Source organism: Dermochelys coriacea, chromosome 11 (assembly GCF_009764565.3).
Source record: "Dermochelys coriacea isolate rDerCor1 chromosome 11, rDerCor1.pri.v4, whole genome shotgun sequence".
Lineage (NCBI taxonomy): Eukaryota > Metazoa > Chordata > Testudines > Dermochelyidae > Dermochelys > Dermochelys coriacea.
The window spans coordinates 78,524,005-78,543,813 of NC_050078.2; the positions used below are offsets into that span (position 1 = coordinate 78,524,005).

Below are 19,809 nucleotides of genomic sequence, written 5' to 3' on the forward strand. Positions count from 1 at the left end.
GAGGTCATGGTCAGGCAGGGCTAGCCCATGCAGCTGGCCAGGTTGCCATAGCTTCACTGCTATTGTTACTCAAGCCATGGCTACGTGTGCTGCAATCACACTCCTAATTGCAGCGTAGACACGCCCTTAACTTTTCCTCAGGATCATGCCTTGGTTGCTGTGTCTGGTGCTTCCTCGCTGCTTTCTCTGTCTCCTTTTGTGGTGTTTCTCCTGCTTTTCTCTCGCTTTTCCTCCTGCCCCTCCCCCTGGGTCTACTGGAACAGTACCCAGGAAAGTACCTCTGCCCACTTATTTCAAGTTCCTGCGTGGCCTCGCATGTGCCTCTGTTCTGACTGCAGACCCCTATTGTTCCAGCTCCCTGGTTCCATGCAGTCGCTCAGTGGCTTCTTATGACTAGCTTAAATGAAGGGCAAAGGCTACGCCCCTCCCTGCTTTCACGGTGGTAGAACCCAACCCATAGCAGTATCGTTTACCTTCAGCCACCTCACCAGTGTCCCCTAGTTCATCCATTTAACTTGTGTCCTCTCAGTCATTCCAACCCCCAACCAGCTGCAACATGGCCACAACTGTTCAAAAATCAAAACCAAACTCACAAAAAGCCCTTTCTCCCCCACTCCCTAATTCCATAGGCCTGAATTGCAGAGTGAGTCTAGGCCGCCAACAGGGTTTATGTCCAATGCGGAATTTTTAGTGCTCAGTAGCAAGGTCCAGACAGCCAGTTACCGCACAGCTGGCTAGTGCATGGTAGATTTACACCCCAGCTTGCCACTACTAAGTCTGTATAAACAAGTCCTTCCTTTCCTAGGTGATTTAGGGACTAGAATATAGACAGTGGCCATGCCTGATGGGGGAAAGGAGAGTGCAGATGTGAATCAGGAGTCACAAAAGAAGCTGTATTTCTTGTTCTTTAATATAAATGCACAGAACTGTGTAGCATTCAGTAACAGGCATTTATTAGCATTGCAATATGCATCTTATTTCAGGCCTCCAGAATTCCCTTTTTCCTCAGCATGGCTGTGTCCACCAACAGGTCTCAGATCCTTTCATTTCTCTTCTAAATGACAGGTTTGCTGCACCCTCCTGCTCAAAGTCACTTCATTGAAGTTCTAACCTTCTTCCCCAGGAGGGCTATGTACATTGATTCCTTGTACCTTGTGTTACCCAGTGTTTTTTCTTGGATAATATTACGAAAGTTGCTTAAGTCGACTAGGCATTTCCCCCCATTTGTTTCATTATTTCACAAACTTTTACCCATACAGTCAAGGTCAATTCTGGTAAATTCTTTTCTGAGAGTTCAAGAGGATTCTCCTGGAACCTGTAGGAATTTCATATTCTTCAGTTGTATTTTGTGAATTGGCAAGGTTTTGTCCTTGTCCCTCAATTCTCATATGGCAACCTGCAATTTTGAATCCATCCTGTCTCTCTTTCTCTCGTCTTAGGTTTTGGTTGAGTTATCTCTCTTCACTGTCTTCTGTGCTCCGATTTATGTCCAGGGCAGAATGATGGATCCTTCCTTTTATTTATTTATTATTCTTACTTTCCAAATATTTTTTCCATGGGAAGTAGCTTTTCACACTTTTTTGTTGCTGTTCCTGTTCCTTTTCTTCTGTTTTTTCTGTAATTTGCCCAAGATGGTTTCAGAGAGCTTCTTCCACCTAGGCCAGGAGTATCCATAAGGGTCGGCATTTCTGAACTGTAGATAATAAATTGTCTTGTCCTGTTTTTATGCTGGAGCCATCTGATGCCTGTGAAAGAGACTGGTCTGAGGTTAACTCATTCAGCTTTCCAACACTGGAGTTGACACATTCTACTAGTGTTACAATGAAATAAAAATGGAACATCACAGCAAGGTACCTAGAGAACTGTTTTTTCCTTGAGAGAAGCGTCTACAATTTATGACTAAGTGAGATGACAAAGTCCTCCAGGAAGGTAATCTGTGAAATTCAAGTCCTTCAAGAGCTGTTACAAAGAGGAGCGTAATAGGGTTCACAATCCACCCCTCTTCCTGGGGCCCCCTCGCTCTCCCCAATAAGGCTCAGCGAGGTTTCAGGGTTGTGCAACACCTGTGTCTTTATTTACTTAAGGTTGTCCCTCCACCAGTGTCCGTCTATTTACAAGCTTGACAGGATTAGTCATCTCCTTTACAGGTAGAGTCGGCCTTCAGCTCAGAGAACTCTAGTTCCCCCCCCGGCTTCCCCCTGTGTCCCTCCCAGCCTTTATAGCACTTGGCTTCTCAGGCCAGCAGGCGTTGCCAATCCTCAGTCCGGCATCAGCCCTTTTCCATCAGCCCTGATCTGTTTCTCCTGATTGGAGCTGACTGGGCCAGGCCTAATTAGGTGCTTTTGCACCAGGACCCTGCTACATACCTCCCCCATTAAGCCAGTACTGGGCCTAATCTTACTCGGCCCTGCTTTTCTCGGCCTAGGGTTTTACTCCAGGGATGGCCTCCCTGCCCATCTGGGTGGTCCCTGGGCTCAACCCTGTGGGGTTTTGGCATGCCCCACCCTCAAAAGGTGCATTCGGTAGGGGGTGGGCCACCCCACAAGTCCACCTCTGCCCCGAGGTTGTCACACCAGTTGGAACCTTGGGCAGGTCGCCCCAGATGTTCTCTTTCCTTCCCTGGTGTGGGAGACAGATCGGCGCCAACTGGCCAGAGGCTGCCCTGTGTCTCTGGTTCAGGGCCTCTGCCTATCGGATCTTGAGCCTCCTCCTTTTGGGTTCCTACCCTCTGAACTTTCTTCAGCTTCTCTTCCTCTATCACAGGGATTCCCTCCCCTCAGTGGTCCCATCCTGGGACTTCTGTTCCCTCATGGGTCACTTCCTTAGGGTCTGTATCCTGGCAGTGTTGTCTAGGGTTCCTATCCTTTTCCCCTTGAGGTTGTGGGAACTCCCTTTTCTCAGGGTCTACCCCTAGGGGCCTGGCCCCCTCCCTCCAGGTCCTTCTTTGTTGGTCTCCTCCCTGTGCCTTCTTTCCCTTTTGGGGCAGGGTTCCAATCCAACCCCAGGATCCATTACCCCCACCCGCTTCCAGGCAGACCTTCCCTGCACCTCCAGGGGTACCTGGGCCACGGGACAATACTGCCCATCCCCGTGGATGCATTCCACCAGCATCCTTTCTCCAGGGATAAGCCAATGTGGCTTCACCAAGCGCTGCTATATGAGGGAGCGGGTTGAGGCTGTATCCACTAGACCCCTCTGGGGCTCTCCCCACACCCGCATGGGGATGGTGGCTATTCCATGCCTCTTCCTCCACCCCTAACCTTGGTCCAACCACAGAATTCAGCGGCTCCACAGTCCATCACTGGGCAGTCACAGCTCTTGTGCCCTGGCTGTCCACTGCACCAGCACACAAGCTGCCCTGGGTGGCCAGGGATGCCCTTGTGCTCCTTCTGTTGCTTGTCTACCAGCATCCCCGTGGGGTGCTCACAGGGTTCCTTGCCTCCCGCTGCATCTCTTCCTGGGGCCCGCTTGCTGCCCCCATTAAGGCCCTGAGAGGCTTCAGGGTTGTGCAACACCCATGTCTTTATTTACTTAAGGATGTCCCACCACCAGTGTCCATCGATATACAAGCTTTACAGGATTAGTCACCTCCTTTACAGGCAGAGTCAGCCTTCAGCTAGGAGACCTCGAGTTCCCTTCCTGGCTGCCCCCTGCCTTCCTCCCAGCCTTTATAGCTCCTGGCTTGTCAGGCCAGCAGGCATTGCCAATCCTCAGGCCGGCATCAGGCCTTTTCCATCAGCCCTGATCTGTTTCCCCCCATTACCCCTGGCCCAGTCAGCTCCAATTAGGTGCTTTTGCACCAGCACCCTGCTACAAGGAGGGAAGCTACAGTGGGAGGCAATCTTACCCAGAACTGCCTTCAATAGTTGGCAAGCTAAATTTGGCACAGTTAAAAAGGACCTACATCATTTGGGAAGAAAAAGACTGCATAGGCAGGGCCACATTTTCCAATGTATTTTAGGTCTGCAGTAAGGGTCACATAGGTGTGCAACTGCCTGCTTGTGTGAAACTCTGGCACCTATTTTTGAAAATGTAATTCCAGATGAAAAATGAACTGTACTATAATCGTATCTCCACAGAGGCGTATCTCCTCTTGTTCATGAGGCATCTACCCAGGGGATTTTCAGTAATGGATATAATGCCCCTTAGATTGCTTGGGTAACCTTTCCCTCCCTCTATCTTTTTAATAACTTCACTACAATTTCTAACTAACGCTACAAGCATTCTGAACTGACTTTGTTCCTGTCTGTGAACATAGAAAGAGTAGGGCCAACCATGGGTTTACCACAAGAACCAAAGCAGGTTTCCAGATTATTCAAAACATGCACAACCACACTAAAACTTTTACTGTATCTACCACCTATGTTGATTGTGAATTTCTGGACCCCAGTTATTCTGTAGACACATCACTAATAGTTTTAAACAATGCCACAAATTAGCATGTTTGGCCTACATGGCCATCCAGTGTCTTCTTCATTTCACCAAATAGAATAAATATTCCACAAATTAGACTCCATACCTGACATGGTGACAGAGTGTGGTAAGCTTCCCAGGGCTAATTAACTCAACAACTTTATCACTGTATTGACAAGTCACTCTAGATTTGTGTTTCTCAAAACATTTCTGTCTACAGGACAGTCTCCCAAAGATAACTAGTGACATGGACACAATGCTTATTAATGGTGTATAGAAGGGTGGAAAACAAACATGTCGATGGACGTTGCCTTGGTGTTCAGAGATTACACATCATGATATGAAAAGAAGCGTGAACACCACATCACAGATTATCATAGCTGGTTCTATCTAGTTCGGCAGGATCACAGGACTTCTTATGAGACAACCGGAGAGCCCAGACTTTCCCTTGACTAAAGCAATAGAACCTATCCAACCGCTTAGGGTGATCTGCCTACAACACACATTGGCACTTGGGCTATTAGGACTATATTGAATGAACTGCCCTTTTAAGTGATATCCCTGTGATCCTTCTCAGTGCATCATTCAGAAGTCTATGCTCTGGATATTGGAGGCCAGTGTTCCCCAACTGTTGTCTTATAGCTTCTCTCCCCTGCTAGAACCATTGACTATCATTCATCTTAGCTATGATTTGAATCACTGCATTTATATGCAGTAATCTTCAAACATAAGTCAAGCTCTGCATACATGTAGTCCACATCTTTTATTGCACAATTTAAAAAAAAAAAAAAAAAAAAGGGTCTCATTTTTAAGTCTGACTTACCATTATTTGGAGATACTGTTCTGACTAGACATTCTCCACCGAGAAGGATGTCAGTAACGGAATCGGTTTGAAAATAGAAAATCCAGAGATGCCACAGACATATTGCATAACCTTTATACAGATTGTGAAGGCAATGTGGCTGTGAGACATACCTGCACTCAGGTTATCTAGGCTATATTGGATAGGTCCCTGTCACCCTTCCACATGCATCTCACTGGAAACTGTGCTCTGGCTCTTGAAAGAGGTTCTTTCCCCGATAGAGGAGTACTGCTCTTGGGGGTTTCTCCCTCTTGAGCCTGCACCCTGTGTTTAGGCTGGTAGAAGATTCTTTATTATATGCCTTCTTTTGCTGGATCACCCAAGTGTCTTTATTTACAGTGTTCGTGCAGTTCCCAGACCCTCCCCAGGGTTTCCTGGCTTTTGAGGCTTCCTTCTTTGGTGAAGAGACAGCAATACCACTCTCCTGTCTCCTCCCAGGCTAGCCCCCCACTGAGGTTTGCCCAGGGCTTTTATAGCCCTCTTGTGCCTCAGCCCAGCTGTCACTACTTAGCTCAGCATGTTCCTCTGAGCCAGCCCTCATTAGGGCTTGCAGCTGGGCTCCCTGCTGAGTGCCTGTATTTCTACACCTGGCCTCCTGGCCAGAGAGCAGGCTGCAGCCAGCATTTTGGCAGGGCCTTAAAGGGGTTTACCCCTGCCCTGCCACAGTACCCTTACACATGTGTTCCCAGGCTAGAACCATTGGCTTCCCCTGAAGGAAGTATCATTCATAAGCATATGTCAAAATTCCTTCCCCACTCTGAACTCTAGGGTACAGATGTGGGGACCTGCATGAAAACCTCCTAAGCTTACTTTTACCAGCTTAGGTTAAAACTTCCCCAAGGTACAAACTATTTTACCTTTTGCCCTTGGACTTTATCGCTGCCACCACCAAACATTAACCATTTTTATTTTATTAGGAAAGAGCCTGTTTGGAAAAGTCTTCCCCCACCCCCCCAAAATCCTCACCAAAACCTTGCACCCCCCTTCCTGGGAAAGATTTGATAAAAATCTTCACCAATTTGCATAGGTGACCACAGACCCAAACCCTTAGATCTTAAGAACAATGAAAAAACAATCAGGTTCTTAAAAGAAGAATTTTAATAGAAGCAAAAGTAAAAAGAATCACCTCTGTAAAATCAGGATGGTAAACATCTTACAGGGTAATTAGATTCAAAACATAGAGAATCCCTCTAGGCAAAACCTTAGGTTACAAAAAGACACAAAAACAGGAATATCTATTCCATTCAGCACAACTTATTTTCTCAGCCATTTAAAGAAATCAGAATCTAATGCATCTCTAGCTAGATACTTACTAAGTTCTAAGACTCCATTCCTGTTCTGTCCCCAGCAAAAGCATCACACAGACAGAGAGAGCCTTTGTTTCTCCCCCCCCTCCAGCTTTGAAAGTATCTTGTCTCCTCATTGGTCATTGTGGTCAGGTGCCAGCGTGGTTATCCTAGCTTCTTAACCCTTTACAGGTTAAAGGGTTTTTCCTCTGGCCAGGAGGATTTTAAAGGTGTTTATATTTATATTTTTTATATTTATATTTATGGTTTCAGAGTAGCAGCCGTGTTAGTCTGTATTCACAAAAAGAAAAGGAGTACTTGTGGCACCTTAGAGACTAACAAATTTATTAGAGCATAAGCTTTCGTGAGCTACAGCTCACTTCATCGGATGCATTGCTGTAGCTCATGAAAGCTTATGCTCAAATAAATTTGTTAGTCTCTAAGGTGCCACAAGTACTCCTTTTCTTTTTGCTTTATATTTATGACAGCATAATATTATTTTTACTAACTGCACTCTCAAAAGGTAGTCTGCAACCAGACTTCACAGGGATACGGTCAGTTCATCACATGCTCCAACTAAAGAGTTGAACTGCACCTACACATATAATCACAGAATTTCAAATCTCTTCACACACGATCAGGAGTGCATTTCATCATTTGCAGTTCTGATTTACTGTCATCTGGAGACACTCTTCTGACATCACACAGAAGCACAGAAGCAGAGGGTACGTGATGAGGAGATGAAAACGGAAAGTCTAGAGAAGCACTGAACATATTGTACGACTTGTGCAGAATGGGTGAGTCATAGACCTGGGCTTTTGCTTTTCCTAGTGAGAGCTTGACCCTGGCTCTGCCCCGAGCCTCCCCCACTCCACTCCATTGCCCCCCGTCCGCTTTAACTTCCTCCTCTCAGTCCCCTCCCCTAAGCACCTCCCACCAGCCACTGAAGAGCTGATCAGCTTTGTTACGTTCACCTTCATTGGCAAAAGTAAATGTGGAGGTGCCAGAATTTCTTTTCTTCAAATATTTGTCCATTTTTGAGTCTTCAATTAAAAATTCACTACTGTATCTTAAGGGCCGACAAGAAACCATGGCTACTATGTGATGCCACGCGAACAGCAAGGTCATCCGAGCATAGCGTGATGCAACGTCTGTCTCACACAGGTACATCCACAGAGCAATGGCACAAAATGTAATTTGATTGTGACACTACTTAAAATAAATCAGAATCTTTTTACCTCCCAAATGTTTTTTCCAGAATTCTGTGGCACCCCTGTACATGTCTGGATGCACACCAGAGTGCCGTGGCACACCGGATGGGAAACGCTGCACTAAACTGCAATTCAACAGTCATTTGATCCTAATCTAGATACTATTATGGTAACAGGGGCCTTGATTCTGACATGGTTGTGATGGGGCATCTGCCCCACACTGGCCCATAAGGAGTTAATAGAGCCCTAGGGAGGCTGCACAAGAGGTACCCAATCAGAGAGGGGCTGCAGGGAGCTGCCAATCAGGGCTGGGGGTGACCCATATAAGGAGGCCTGCAGGGCAGAGTAGCTTCTGTTGCTCCTTGGAGCTCAAGGGAGGGAGGACTAGCTGCCTGGCAGGAGGAAGAAAGCTGGCACCCTGGGCAGAGCAGTGCTGGGCAGGATCTGGGGAGCAAGCTCCTGGCTGACTGCTGGCATACTGAGGCCCCGAGGCAAGGGCAGAGAAGGTGCTGGGGCTGCAGGAAGTGGCCCAGGGAAGTAGACAGAGGTTGGAGGGGGCTGTAGCGAAGTGGGCCTCACCAGTGCAGCACCTCCTGCAGGTTACCCTGGGAAAGATCTCGATTCCAGCTCAGAGCCCCCACTAGTGGCCATGTGGCTCACCTGCTCAGGCACCCCATGTCCCTCCTAGTGCCCCTTACCCTGGTGTTCTGCCCCAGCAGCATCCCTACTCTCTGGGTCTCCTGTCCCAGGGGAACCCTCAGCCCTCTAAGCCCACCTCACCTCAGTGGTTACTGCCAGTCATCATCTAGCCCCTGTTCACTGGGGCAGCCTGCAGTGTAATGGCCACTCATCATTGGCAAGGGGGGTTTGGACCTTTCCTTGCAGCCCAGTACCTCTCTAGGCCTTCCTGTCAGGCCACAGCTTGGGAGGTCACCTGACCTGAGCTCCCCAGCACTGCTCTGTCCACAGTACCCTTTGCTCCTTCAGGCAGTTAGGTCCGTCTCTCTCCAAAGCTAGAGAGAGACTGACCCAGCTCCTGGCTCACAGCCCTTTTATAGGGCGAGCCGTCTCCTAACTGGGTGTGGCCCCAGCTGTGGCTGCCTTCCCAATCAGCCTACCTTTTCTCCTTGTTTTTCAGGAGTGGGGTAAGTGCCCCACTACAGGGAGGCAGCACATGGCTGCCATCTACAGGGTCCCTGGGCTAGGACCTGGAGTAGTAGGTGGGCCTGGGGTCCCCCCCATACACTTGCACTGAGGAAGTGGCTGGACAGAGGACTGCCATTCCCCCAGGAAGGGAGGAGCACAGAGTGTGGCATGCAGGAGGGGCTGTGTCATGAAGAGGACGCCCTGTGCTGGAGTGATGGGGGTCCCTGGAGCAGAAGTGACAGCGGCGAGACGCCACCAGAAGAGGGTGCACTGGCTAGCAGAGCTGATCCCCTGGGACGTCCAGCAGGGAGCGCTGCAGTGATGAGTCGCACCCCGTCACAATGGCCTTAAACTTCTGCCCAGACAGACTAGAAAACAGACCTACCTGATTTGGGTAAATACAGCTTAAGCTCAGGATTTAATTCCTGTATGTCATTAACCAAAGCATATTGTGGCAAGAAGTTCCACAAATTAGCACACTTTTTTAATGTTGCCTGTTCTGTCAGTACAGCAATTCATTGTAATCCAAAGCATGCTCAATATTGCACGTACAGGGGGAGGCTCCGGGCTGGGGCCAAGGGGTTTGGAGTGTGGGAGGGGACTCTGGGCTGGGGCACGGGGTTGGGGTGTGGGAGAAGGTATGTGGTGTGGGCTCTGGGGTGGGGCTGGGGATGAGGGGTTTGGGGTGCAGGAGGGGAGTTTGGGCTGGGGAGGTGAGGCCGAGATTTGGAGTGTGGGAGGGAGTTGCAGGATGGGGCAGGGGTTTGGGTGTGGGAAGGGGGTATGGGGTGTAGGCTCTGGAGTGGGGTAATGGATGAGGGGTTTGGGGTGCAGGGGGGGCTCCAGGTTGGGGGGGCAAGGTGTACAGAGTGTGGGAGGGGGCTCCAGGCTGCAGCAGGGGGTTGAAGTGCGAGAGGGGGTGAGGGCACTGGCTGGGGGTGTGGGCTCTGGGATGGGGCTGAGGATGAGGGGTTGGGGTGCAGGGGGGGCTCCAGACTGGGGGAGGTGAGGGGTTTGGAGTGTGGGAGGAGGCTCCAGGCTGGGGCAGGGGTGTGGGATTTAGGAGGGGGTGTGGGGTCCAGGATCCGGGAGGGAGTTTGGGTGCGGGAGGGGGTTCCAACACAGGGAGGCTGCGGGAGCCCCCCATCAGAACATCCCTTTGCTCAGTGCTTAGAGCAGCTGCCTGAGAGGTAGGAGACTGAAGGACACAAATCCACACTGTGTAGAGATCAAGCACAGGAGTTTATTACGTACAGCGCTGACTGAGTGTCACCTTGCTCATTAGGCTCAGAGACACTGTTAATCAATTGATTACAATGGAATATATGGATTTTCCATGGGCAGGGGAAAGTGACTGGGTAGGCAGTCCCACACCCCCGGATAGGTTTAGTTGCAAGACATGATAGCACTGTAGCCAATGGTTAAAGATTACATAATGTCTCCGCCCATGGTCTTAAGTTAACAAATTAACATTTAGCATTTAATTAGTACTTTAATAAATGTATTAGTATAAAATATATGTTGAATTCTGATTTGGGGTTCATAGGAATGAAGTAGCTCCTTTGATTGTCCAAGAGATACATATCTAGGGGTAAAAGCAAATAAACAGTGAAAGTATATGGCAATAAAGATTGTCTTTCAAGTTGTTCATTTTTGTTTTAAGGTAGGCATTGATCCCTGGGAAAGGGAGGTGGGAGGAGGCCATATTTTATACTGACATGTTCCAACTTTTTCATAAACTCAAGGTTGGATGTGCGGGAAGAACATCTCCCTACAGAAGAAACTAACACAACAGAAACAGGGCTTCTTTGTTCTATTTGCAACTTTGAGTAAGACACAATTATTGCCCCCAACATCTGGCGTTTTGCTGACCAGGCATATCTTAGCAAAAGCAAGGTTATCTCTGCTTTCTCTTAGCTATTGCTAGGCCTCTGACCTCTTGACCAAACTCTGGACTTTGGGCCTGTACACAAATCCATATACCAGGTTATTACATCAGCAGTGGATTTTAACCCTTCAGAGACTCCTGTGCAAATCCTTTCTCCCCCTGGCAGAGAGGTGGGGAACTGAACCTGGGCCTCCCACATCATAGGTAAGTGCTTTAACCATTGGGCTAAAAGTTTAAAAGTGGCCACTGCCAGTACCAGCTCATCCCCCTGTTTTGTGTGGAGTGAGGCAGGCACCAAACTCATTCCTGCAAAGAACCCAGCGTAGGTGCCTAAGCTGCCTGCCTCCAGGAGAGGGGTTCCTGTTTGACGAGTGCTAGCAGAGACTGTTGTCTCCCTGCAGCCCAGACTTGGGTACCTGTTGCTGAGAGAGGGCAGGGTCCACACCTAGTGTGCTGGCTTTTATGGATCCCATTCTAAGGCACTTCTCCCTCCCCATTTGTTGTACAGGGAGCCGAGGCACCTATTGCCGTTTTATGGATCGCAGCGTTGTTCCTGTGATTTTCTATGCGCCGAAAAGTTAGGCACTGCAGCTGTCGGCATCGTGGCACCTTCGCCCCTTGCTGGATCCCACCCAGTGTTGTTTGTGGGAAGGACTTTGCAATATAGGCACGAGGCCTCGCCGCAAAAGCACAACGGCATCTAAAACGTTGCAGGCAGTGCCCAGCTTCTGCTGGGGTCTCGCACTCCCACGGCCGGAGCTGGACACTGGGGGCAAGGCACACCCTATAGGTTCTTTCTCGGAGACACGTGTCGGTGACACACTGGAGGTAATTACATGACATATTACATAGATCTCATGGTCTGAAAGATGCTTTTGTAGCTGCAGCCTTGCAGCGCACTCCTCAGCAGCCAAACAGATGCAAGACATCCCTATAGCCGACACGCCTTGTGTTCTGTGCTGCTGAGAAGTATCTGAGTGGGATACTAGAGGTTTGTTCACTGTGTGTGTCTGTAACACCCACAGACCCTGGTTGTCAGTGGGTGGGATCAAACCTGGGACCTCTGGAGCTTAGTGCATGAGCCTTTACAGCATGAGCTAAAAGCCCCCTGGCTGTTAGCTAAATCTGTAGAGCCAGACTCATTTTACTCAGTCTCTGTCTCTCTCTGGTCTCGGTGCCACTAGATGGGACGGGACCCCACACCTAGAAGGTGGGTTACATATGCAGGACAGCAGTCACGCAATAGACTCTTGGATTTTGAAAGATACCTTTGTGTTTGCAACCCACCACTGTAAACAACATCCCCTTCCCCCCAGGTACCTGAGCAGAGCTGGGCCCTCTGCCTGGATCTGGCCTTGTCACATGGTCAGAGCTGATCCAATGATGAGTTTGAGGTTGGAGTAAAACCTGAATATTAACCAAGGAAGGTGAATCAGAGCATGACTAGACTGCCTACTTCCCCTCCCCCTTTGCTCTCTGGCAAATGCAGCACATTTGTGTAACAACCTGAGCAGCGTCACCAGTCTCTCAGGGGACAGAACCACAAAAACCATGCAGCAGTGAGATTGTTGCAGTCATGAACTCCTCTGACACTCAGAAGGGGAAAGTAGCCATTGTTGGAGGTGGTCTGGTAAGAAACTCACCATTATCTCTGTTGTGGTTTGATTGTGTTTGCTCAGAAGGGATCGAGGGCTGCGGCTGGGATAACAGGCTGCCACCCTGGTAAACCATTCTTAGCAAAACCTGAAAGTGTGAAGAGCTGCAGCAAAGCATTTGGTGTGTGGGTTGTGTAGCTGGTCAGTTCAGGCCCAGCTTTCTGAATGGAAATCATTGGGCAGGCTGCAGCTACCGCGGATAAAAGTGGGCTCCTCCAATCCAGGCAGCTGCCCTGGGTGAGGCGTGATTGCTGCGAATAGCTGATAGTGATGGTTGCAAACGGTTGAAATGCAACCAGCTCTTTTGCCTCCTTTCTACAGTATTTGCTTCTCTGTGCCTAACTAGCTGCTTTGTAAATGAAGGGAATAACAACAACTCCGCTGGTGAGTTTAAACTTCAGGGCGACTTGTAGCCCGTGTCAGCAGGGTTTGGAGTGTTGCCTAAATAACATTTAAACAACAAGAAAAGGAGTACTTGTGGCACCTTAGAGACTTTTTTCTTTTTGTGGATACAGACTAACACGGCTGCTACTCTGAAACCTGTCATTTAAACAACCGTTAACAGTGACTCGACTGTTTCCTTCCACGGACATCCACCCCTTGGCAGCTGTTACGGATGTTTCAGCCTCACATTTACCCTTCTGCCTGGATTGCTGAACTCCCCTGGCCCACCCCTGGGATGTGGATGTGTTGGCGGGGGGGATTCTGGCTCTGCTGCAGGAACTCTCACCCCATGTCTGTCCATTGCCTGCCCAGAAATTAATCCTGCCCCATCCCCCCCGTGCTCCTCCTGGGGTTCTTACCCCTCCTCCCCCCCCAGCCTGTGCTGCGGTAGAGTTCCCTCTCCCCCCTTCAGGACAGAGGATGGGGGCAGCTCCAGGGACTCTTTGCCCCCCTCTGCCCCTACCAGGCGGTGTGCAGGAGGATGGGGGAGGAGCAGAAGACCCGTCCCATCCCCATTGCTCGGGGGGGGGGGAGGGAAATGGGGCTGCCCTGAGCTGCTGGCTCTTTGCTTCCCCCCTCCCCTCCTGTGAGAATGGCTTTGGGTTGCGGGGGGGGGGAGAGAGAACTCTTCCTACAGCAGCTCTGATTGGTTGCTCTGCTCCAGGAGGCAGGGCAGTGGGGCAGGTGGCCAATCAGAAGGAGTATTTCCCCCATGCAGGCCTCGTATTTGCTACAGAGCTGAAGCCTCTTACATCATCCCCAGATGGTTCCGGCCCCAGCCAATCCTGCGGCTGCGGAAGCCTCGGGAGAGCGGGAACAGGGTGGTGGGCCATCCTATCAGAGTTGCAGTGCTCTGCCTCTGCATGTGTGCAGACCCCCCACCCCACCCCGCAGCCTCCTCCTTCACTCCACCCCGACCCCCCTCACTCCCCTTCCCTTGTCTTTCCAGATAGCTGATCCCCGCCCCCATTTGCCTCCCCACCAAAGAATAGTGGCACCAATGGGCATTTGGTGCCATTACACAATTCACTCTGCTGGTGCGTTCCTTCCCCCACGCTCGGCCTCTCTGGTCTAGTTAGATGGTATTGTCTGTTGCTTTCAATCTGTCTGTATCCATGTGTTGTCTCTTGTCTTACATAAAGATTGTGCACAACTTGGGACAGGGACTGTCTGTTTGTTCTGCATTGGTGCAGGGCCTAGCACAGTGGATGGCCTGGTCCAGGACTAGAGCCCCTATGCGACAGTGATGCAAGGAAAGAAATAACAACAGGAATAATGAAATTCATGTCTCCTCTCCACTGTTGATCTCCTTTCCCATGAACTTAAAATCAAATGCTGTAATATAACGTATATGGGGAACAGTAGCATGAAGGCAGATTTGACATGTTTGCGAGATCTTCGCTCCTTGACTAGCCAGGTCAGTGAACAGACTCCTGAAACAAAGGGTCCGGCTTGTCTTCTGGCATGGATTTGTAGCAGACCTTGTGGAAAGTACACAAGGCAATGATGATGGATATGCAGAAAGCAAGGGCAGCAGCTGTGGACGCTTCCCAGGTTGTTAGGCACCTCTCCACCATCTTAAAAAAAAGAAAAGGAGGACTTGTGGCACCTTAGAGACTAACATTTATTTGAGCATAAGCTTTCGTGAGCTACAGCTCACTTTATTGGATGCATGCAGTGGTGTTCTACTGCATGCATCCGATGAAATGCGCAGTAGCTCACGAAAGCTTATGCTCAAATAAATGTTAGTCTCTAAGGTGCCACAAGTCCTCCTTTTCTTTTTGCGGATTCAGACTAACACGGCTGCTACTCTGAAACCTCTCCACCATCTGCCTTTTGCGTGAAGCAGTCTTGTCTGTGCCTGCCAGGGCTCAGTGCCCTGAAACCACCAGCCTCTGCCAGCACAACCCAGCCTTCCAGGCCTTGCTCTCCATACAGGTAGTGATAGGCACATGCCAATGCCTGAATACATGGCGCGTTCCCTGCCGTGTCCAGTTCCTTATCCACTGCACACTCTCCGAATGACCAGGCCTGCTGTTCCCAAAGGAACAGGACATGCCTATATGTGAGCTTCAACTCAGGAGCAGAACTTTGCTTAACACACCAGCACTGGATATATTTATAGTGGAAAACAAGACTACATTTATTATCAAAGACTCAAGTGACAGTGAGGAAGAGTACTGGAAACAAAGGGTTACACATAAAACAAATCATAACACGCTTTTTAAAGACTAGACAGAACTAACGAGTTACTCTTTTGTCTATAAAAGCTGATCACACCCAAAGTTCTCTCCAGCGTTTCCAACCAAGTCTGGCTGAGCCCCCTTATTTCATGAAGCAAAGTCACTGGCCTTTTACTTTTTCAGTGAAGGATGCCAGCACGTCATCTTTGCCTCCCAAATATAGTGGAGCAAATCTCTGGTGCGTAGCTCTAGACAGGGTTCTGTCTCTCCCACACGCACGCTGTTTTTCTCTTCCTGTTAGTTTCTCTTCTTGAAGTTCCCTCAGTCTTTCATTTGCATGCAGTTCAGACTGGTGATAAAGACTCATTGAGACAATACTCAGTCGACATATAAACTGGCAGCTGGATAAGAGGGAAGAAGATGAAGTAAGCATTGAAAGGGAAGAAGACGAAGTAAGAAAGGATACAGCTGTGGGTAGGAGAATGGACATAAGGAGGAAGGGCGGTGTGGATACCAGTCTAATAGGTTATACTGGCTGTAGAATGACTGTGCCTAATAGGATACAAAATATGAGCGAGGCCAAACAGCAAAAATTAAGATGTTTGTACCCCCGTGCGAGGAGCCTAGGTAACAAAATGGAGGAACTAGAGCTACTGGTGCAGGAAGTGAAACCAGATATTATAGGGATAACAGAAACATGGTGGAATAGTAGTCATGACTGGACTACAGGTATTGAAGGGTATGTGCTGTTTAGGAAAGACAGAAACAAAGGTAAAGGGGGTGGAGTAGCATTGTATATCAATGATGAGGTAGAATGTAAAGAAAAAGAAGTGATGCAATGGATAAGACAGAGTCCGTCTGGGCAAAAATTACATTGGGGAAGAAAACTAGTAGAGCCTCCCCACGATAGTGCTTGCGGTGTGCTATAGACCGCCAGGATCTAATTTGGATATGGATAGAGCCCTCTTTAATGTTTTTAATAAAGTTAAATACTAATGGAAACTGTGTGATCATGGGAGACTTTTACTTCCCAGATATAGACTTTAACTTCCTAGACTGGAGGACCAGTGCTAGTAATAATAATAGGGCTCAGATTTTCCTAGATGCGATAGCTGATGGATTCCTTCATCAAGTAGTTGCTGAACCGACTAGAGGGGATGCCATTTTAGATTTGGTTTTGGGGAATAGTGAGGACCTCATAGAAGAAATGGTTGTAGGGTATAATCTTGGTTCAAGTGATCATGAGCTAATTAAGTTCAAACTGAATGGAAGGATTAATAAAAATAAATCTGCAACTAGGGTTTTTGATTTCAAAAGGGCTGACTTTCAAAAATTAAGGAAATTAGTTAGGGAAGTGGATTGGACTGAAGAACTTATGGATCTAAAGGTAGAGGAGGCCTGGGATTACTTTAAATCAAAGCTGCACAAGCTATCGGAAGCCTGTATCCCAGAAAGGGGAAAAAATTCATAGGCAGGAGTTGTAGACCAAGCTGGATGAGCAAGCATCTTAGAGAGGTGATTTAAGAAGAAGCAGAAAGCATACAGAGAATGGAAGATGGGAGGGATCGGCAAGGAAAGCTACCTAATTGAGGTCAGAACATGTAGGGATAAAGTGAGACAGGGTAAAAGTCAAGTAGAGTTGGACCTTGCAAAGGGAATTAAAACCAATAGTAAAAGGTTCTATAGCCATATAAATAAGAAGAAAACTAAGAAAGAAGAAGTGGGGCCGCTAAACACTGAGGATGGAGTGGAGGTCAAGGATAATCTAGGCATGGCCCAATATCTAAACAAATACTTTGCCTCAGTCTTTAATAAGGCTAAAGAGGATCTTAGGGATAATGGTAGCATGACAAATGGGAAGGAGGATATAGAGGTAGATATTACCATATCAGAGGTAGAAGCGAAACTGAAACAGCTTAATGGGACTAAATCGGGGGGCCCAGATAAGCTTCATCCAAGAATATTAAAGGAATTGGCACTTGAAATTGCAAGCCCATTAGCAAGAATTTTTAATGAATCTGTAAACTCAGGAGTTGTACCGAATGATTGGAGAATTGCTAATATAGTTCCTATTTTTAAGAAAGGAAAAAAAAGTGATCCAGGTAACTACAGGCCTGTTAGTTTGACATCTGTAGTATGCAAGGTCCTGGAAAAAATTTTGAAGGAGAAAATAGTTAAGGACATTGAAGTTAATGGTAAATGGGACAAAATACAACATGGTTTTACAAAAGGTAGATCGCGCCAAACCAACCTGACCTCCTTTTTTGAGAAAGTAACAGATTTTTTAGACAAAGGAAATGCAGTGGATCTAATTTACCTAGATTTCGGTAAGGCATTTGATACTGTGCCACATGGGGAGTTATTAGTTAAATTGGAAAAGATGGGGATCAATATGAACATCGAAAGGTGGATAAGGAATTGGTTAAAGGGGAGACTACAACGGGTCCTACTGAAAGGCAAACTGTCAGGCTGGAGGGAGGTTACTAGTGGAGTTCCTCAGGGATCAGTTTTGGGGCCAATCTTATTTAATCTTTTTATTACTGACCTTGGCACAAAAAGTGGGAGTGTGCTAATAAAGTTTGCAGATGATACAAAGCTGGGAGGTATTGCCAATTCGGAGAAGGATTGGGATATTATACAGGAGGATCTGGATGACCTTGTAAACTGGAGTAATAGTAATAGGATGAAATTTAATAGTGAGAAGTGTAAGGTTATACATTTAGGGATTAATAACAAGAATTTTAGTTATAAGTTGGGGACGCATCAATTAGAAGTAACGGAAGAGGAGAAGGACCTTGGAGTATTGGTTGATCATAGGATGACTATGAGCTGCCAATGTGATATGGCTGTGAAAAAAGCTAATGCGGTTTTGGGATGCATCAGGAGAGGCATTTCCAGTAGGGATAAGGAGGTGTTAGTACCGTTATACAAGGCACTGGTGAGACCTCACCTAGAATACTGTGTGCAGTTCTGGTCTCCCATGTTTAAAAAGGATGAATTCAAACTGGAGCAGGTACAGAGAAGGGCTACTAGGATGAGCTGAGGAATGGAAAACTTGTCTTATGAAAGGAGACTTAAGGAGCTTGGCTTGTTTAGCCTAACTAAAAGAAGGTTGAGGGGAGATATGATTGCTCTCTATAAATATATCAGAGGGATAAATACAGGAGAGGGAGAGGAATTATTTCAGCTCAGCACCAATGTGGACACAAGAACAAATGGATATAAACTGGCCACCAGGAAGTTTAGACTTGAAATTAGACGAAGGTTTCTAACCATCAGAGGAGTGAAGTTTTGGAATAGCCTTCCAAGGGAAGCAGTGGGGGCAAAAGATCTATCTGGTTTTAAGATTCTACTCGATAAGTTTATGGAGGAGATGGTATGATGGGATAATGTGATTTTGGTAAGTAATTGATCTTTAAATATTCAGTGTAAATAGGCCTAATCCCCTGAGATGGGATATTAGATGGATGGGATCTGAGTTACCCAGGAAAGAATTTTCTGTAGTATCTGGCTGGTGAATCTTGCCCATATGCTCAGGGTTTAGCTGATCACCATATTTGGGGTTGGGAAGGAATTTTCCTCCAGGGCAGATTGGAAGAGGCCCTGGAGGGTTTTCCGCCTTCCTCTGTAGCATGGGTGATTTAAGGGAGGCTTCTCTGCTCCTTGAAGTCTTTAAACCACGATTTGAGGACTTCAATAGCTCAGACATAGGTGAGGTTTTTCGTAGGAGTGGGTGGGTGAGATTCTGTGGCCTGCGCTGTGCAGGAGGTCGGACTAGATGATCAGAAGGGTCCCTTCTGACCTTAGTATCTATGAATCTATATAAACATCTCTTGTCTGACAGAAAAACTGTTTTTCACTTTTGCTGTGACCAGTACCTTGAACTGACTTTAAGAACGCATTTTCAGTATCTACATATGATTCCTTATCTAGTATCAGTACATACATTTCTTGATGCTTTTCATAACCAGCGTGACTCCGGCTTTCGCTTGAGATCATTCTTTGGTGAACAGGAATGTACATGGCAGACGCAGGAAATTCCTGTAACCGCTCTGCATGCTTTTGCCAGTTGGCATTAAGAGGTTCTTAGGTCGCAGCAACAGTCAAAAGCATGGTGTACGGGCGATATACAATCTCGATTTGCCTTTGTAGCACTTTGTGCATCTAGGCAAAGTTAGCCAGCCATAGGTTCTCTGAAGTCAGTTCACAAGAGAAACACCACAACATCCTAAATTCTCTCACGGTAGATAAATAGGGGCTTGACAATAGATGGAAACTCCAGCTTACCCTTGCCTACATGTAGAAGTCGGCACTGGTGCAGTTACAATGCTTGCTGAATCTGGGGTGTGTGTGCCTGAGTGTAGACAAGGCCTACATTTCAGTTCAAAGGGATCTTTGACTGGGAACTTTGACCACCAAGTCCTAGCTACCCTGTATGCATGTTAGGGATTCTAGTGCACTTTTTCTAGGAGAAGATGTCTCTTGGGTACATGGTCAAGATGCCCCGTTTCCGGCTGAGCTGTGTACCAGTTGGTTGTCACCGTCCCCTCTATAAGAAGCTGACTCACATTCAGAGTCTCTGCAAGGAAATTGTTCTATAACTGTAATATGTTTCTGTAACTCTCTTGTAGGTGGGTGCTTTAAATGTCTGTTTCTTTGCAAGAAGAGGGTTCCAAGTTGATATGTATGAAGCCAGAGAAGGTGAGCCCAGTCTTACTATA

General features: G+C 47.6%; 1 protein-coding gene and 1 long non-coding RNA gene across 4 annotated transcripts in view; one reads left to right on the top strand and one right to left on the bottom strand.

The window, feature by feature from the left end:
• Positions 1–936: 936 nt before the first annotated feature.
• On the bottom strand, positions 937–8,798 carry LOC122458224. The gene is made up of 3 exons (XR_006278139.1): positions 8,666–8,798; positions 5,389–5,550; positions 937–1,745 (listed from the first exon to the last, which is right to left on the bottom strand). It is a non-coding gene; the product is annotated as an uncharacterized LOC122458224 (long non-coding RNA).
• A 3,430-nt stretch (positions 8,799–12,228) lies between these two features.
• The window catches only part of KMO (kynurenine 3-monooxygenase), a 53,021-nt gene continuing 45,440 nt past the window's right edge, over positions 12,229–19,809 (top strand). For 2 of the 3 annotated variants that reach the window (XM_043505823.1, XM_043505824.1), the window contains exons 1-2: positions 12,229–12,436; positions 19,720–19,789. In XM_043505823.1, coding sequence (XP_043361758.1) covers positions 19,733–19,789 — 57 coding nt within the window. In that variant the 5' untranslated portion in view covers positions 12,229–12,436; positions 19,720–19,732. The remainder of the gene's footprint in view (positions 12,437–19,719; positions 19,790–19,809) is intronic. The other variant, XM_038421935.2, reaches the window with a different exon arrangement.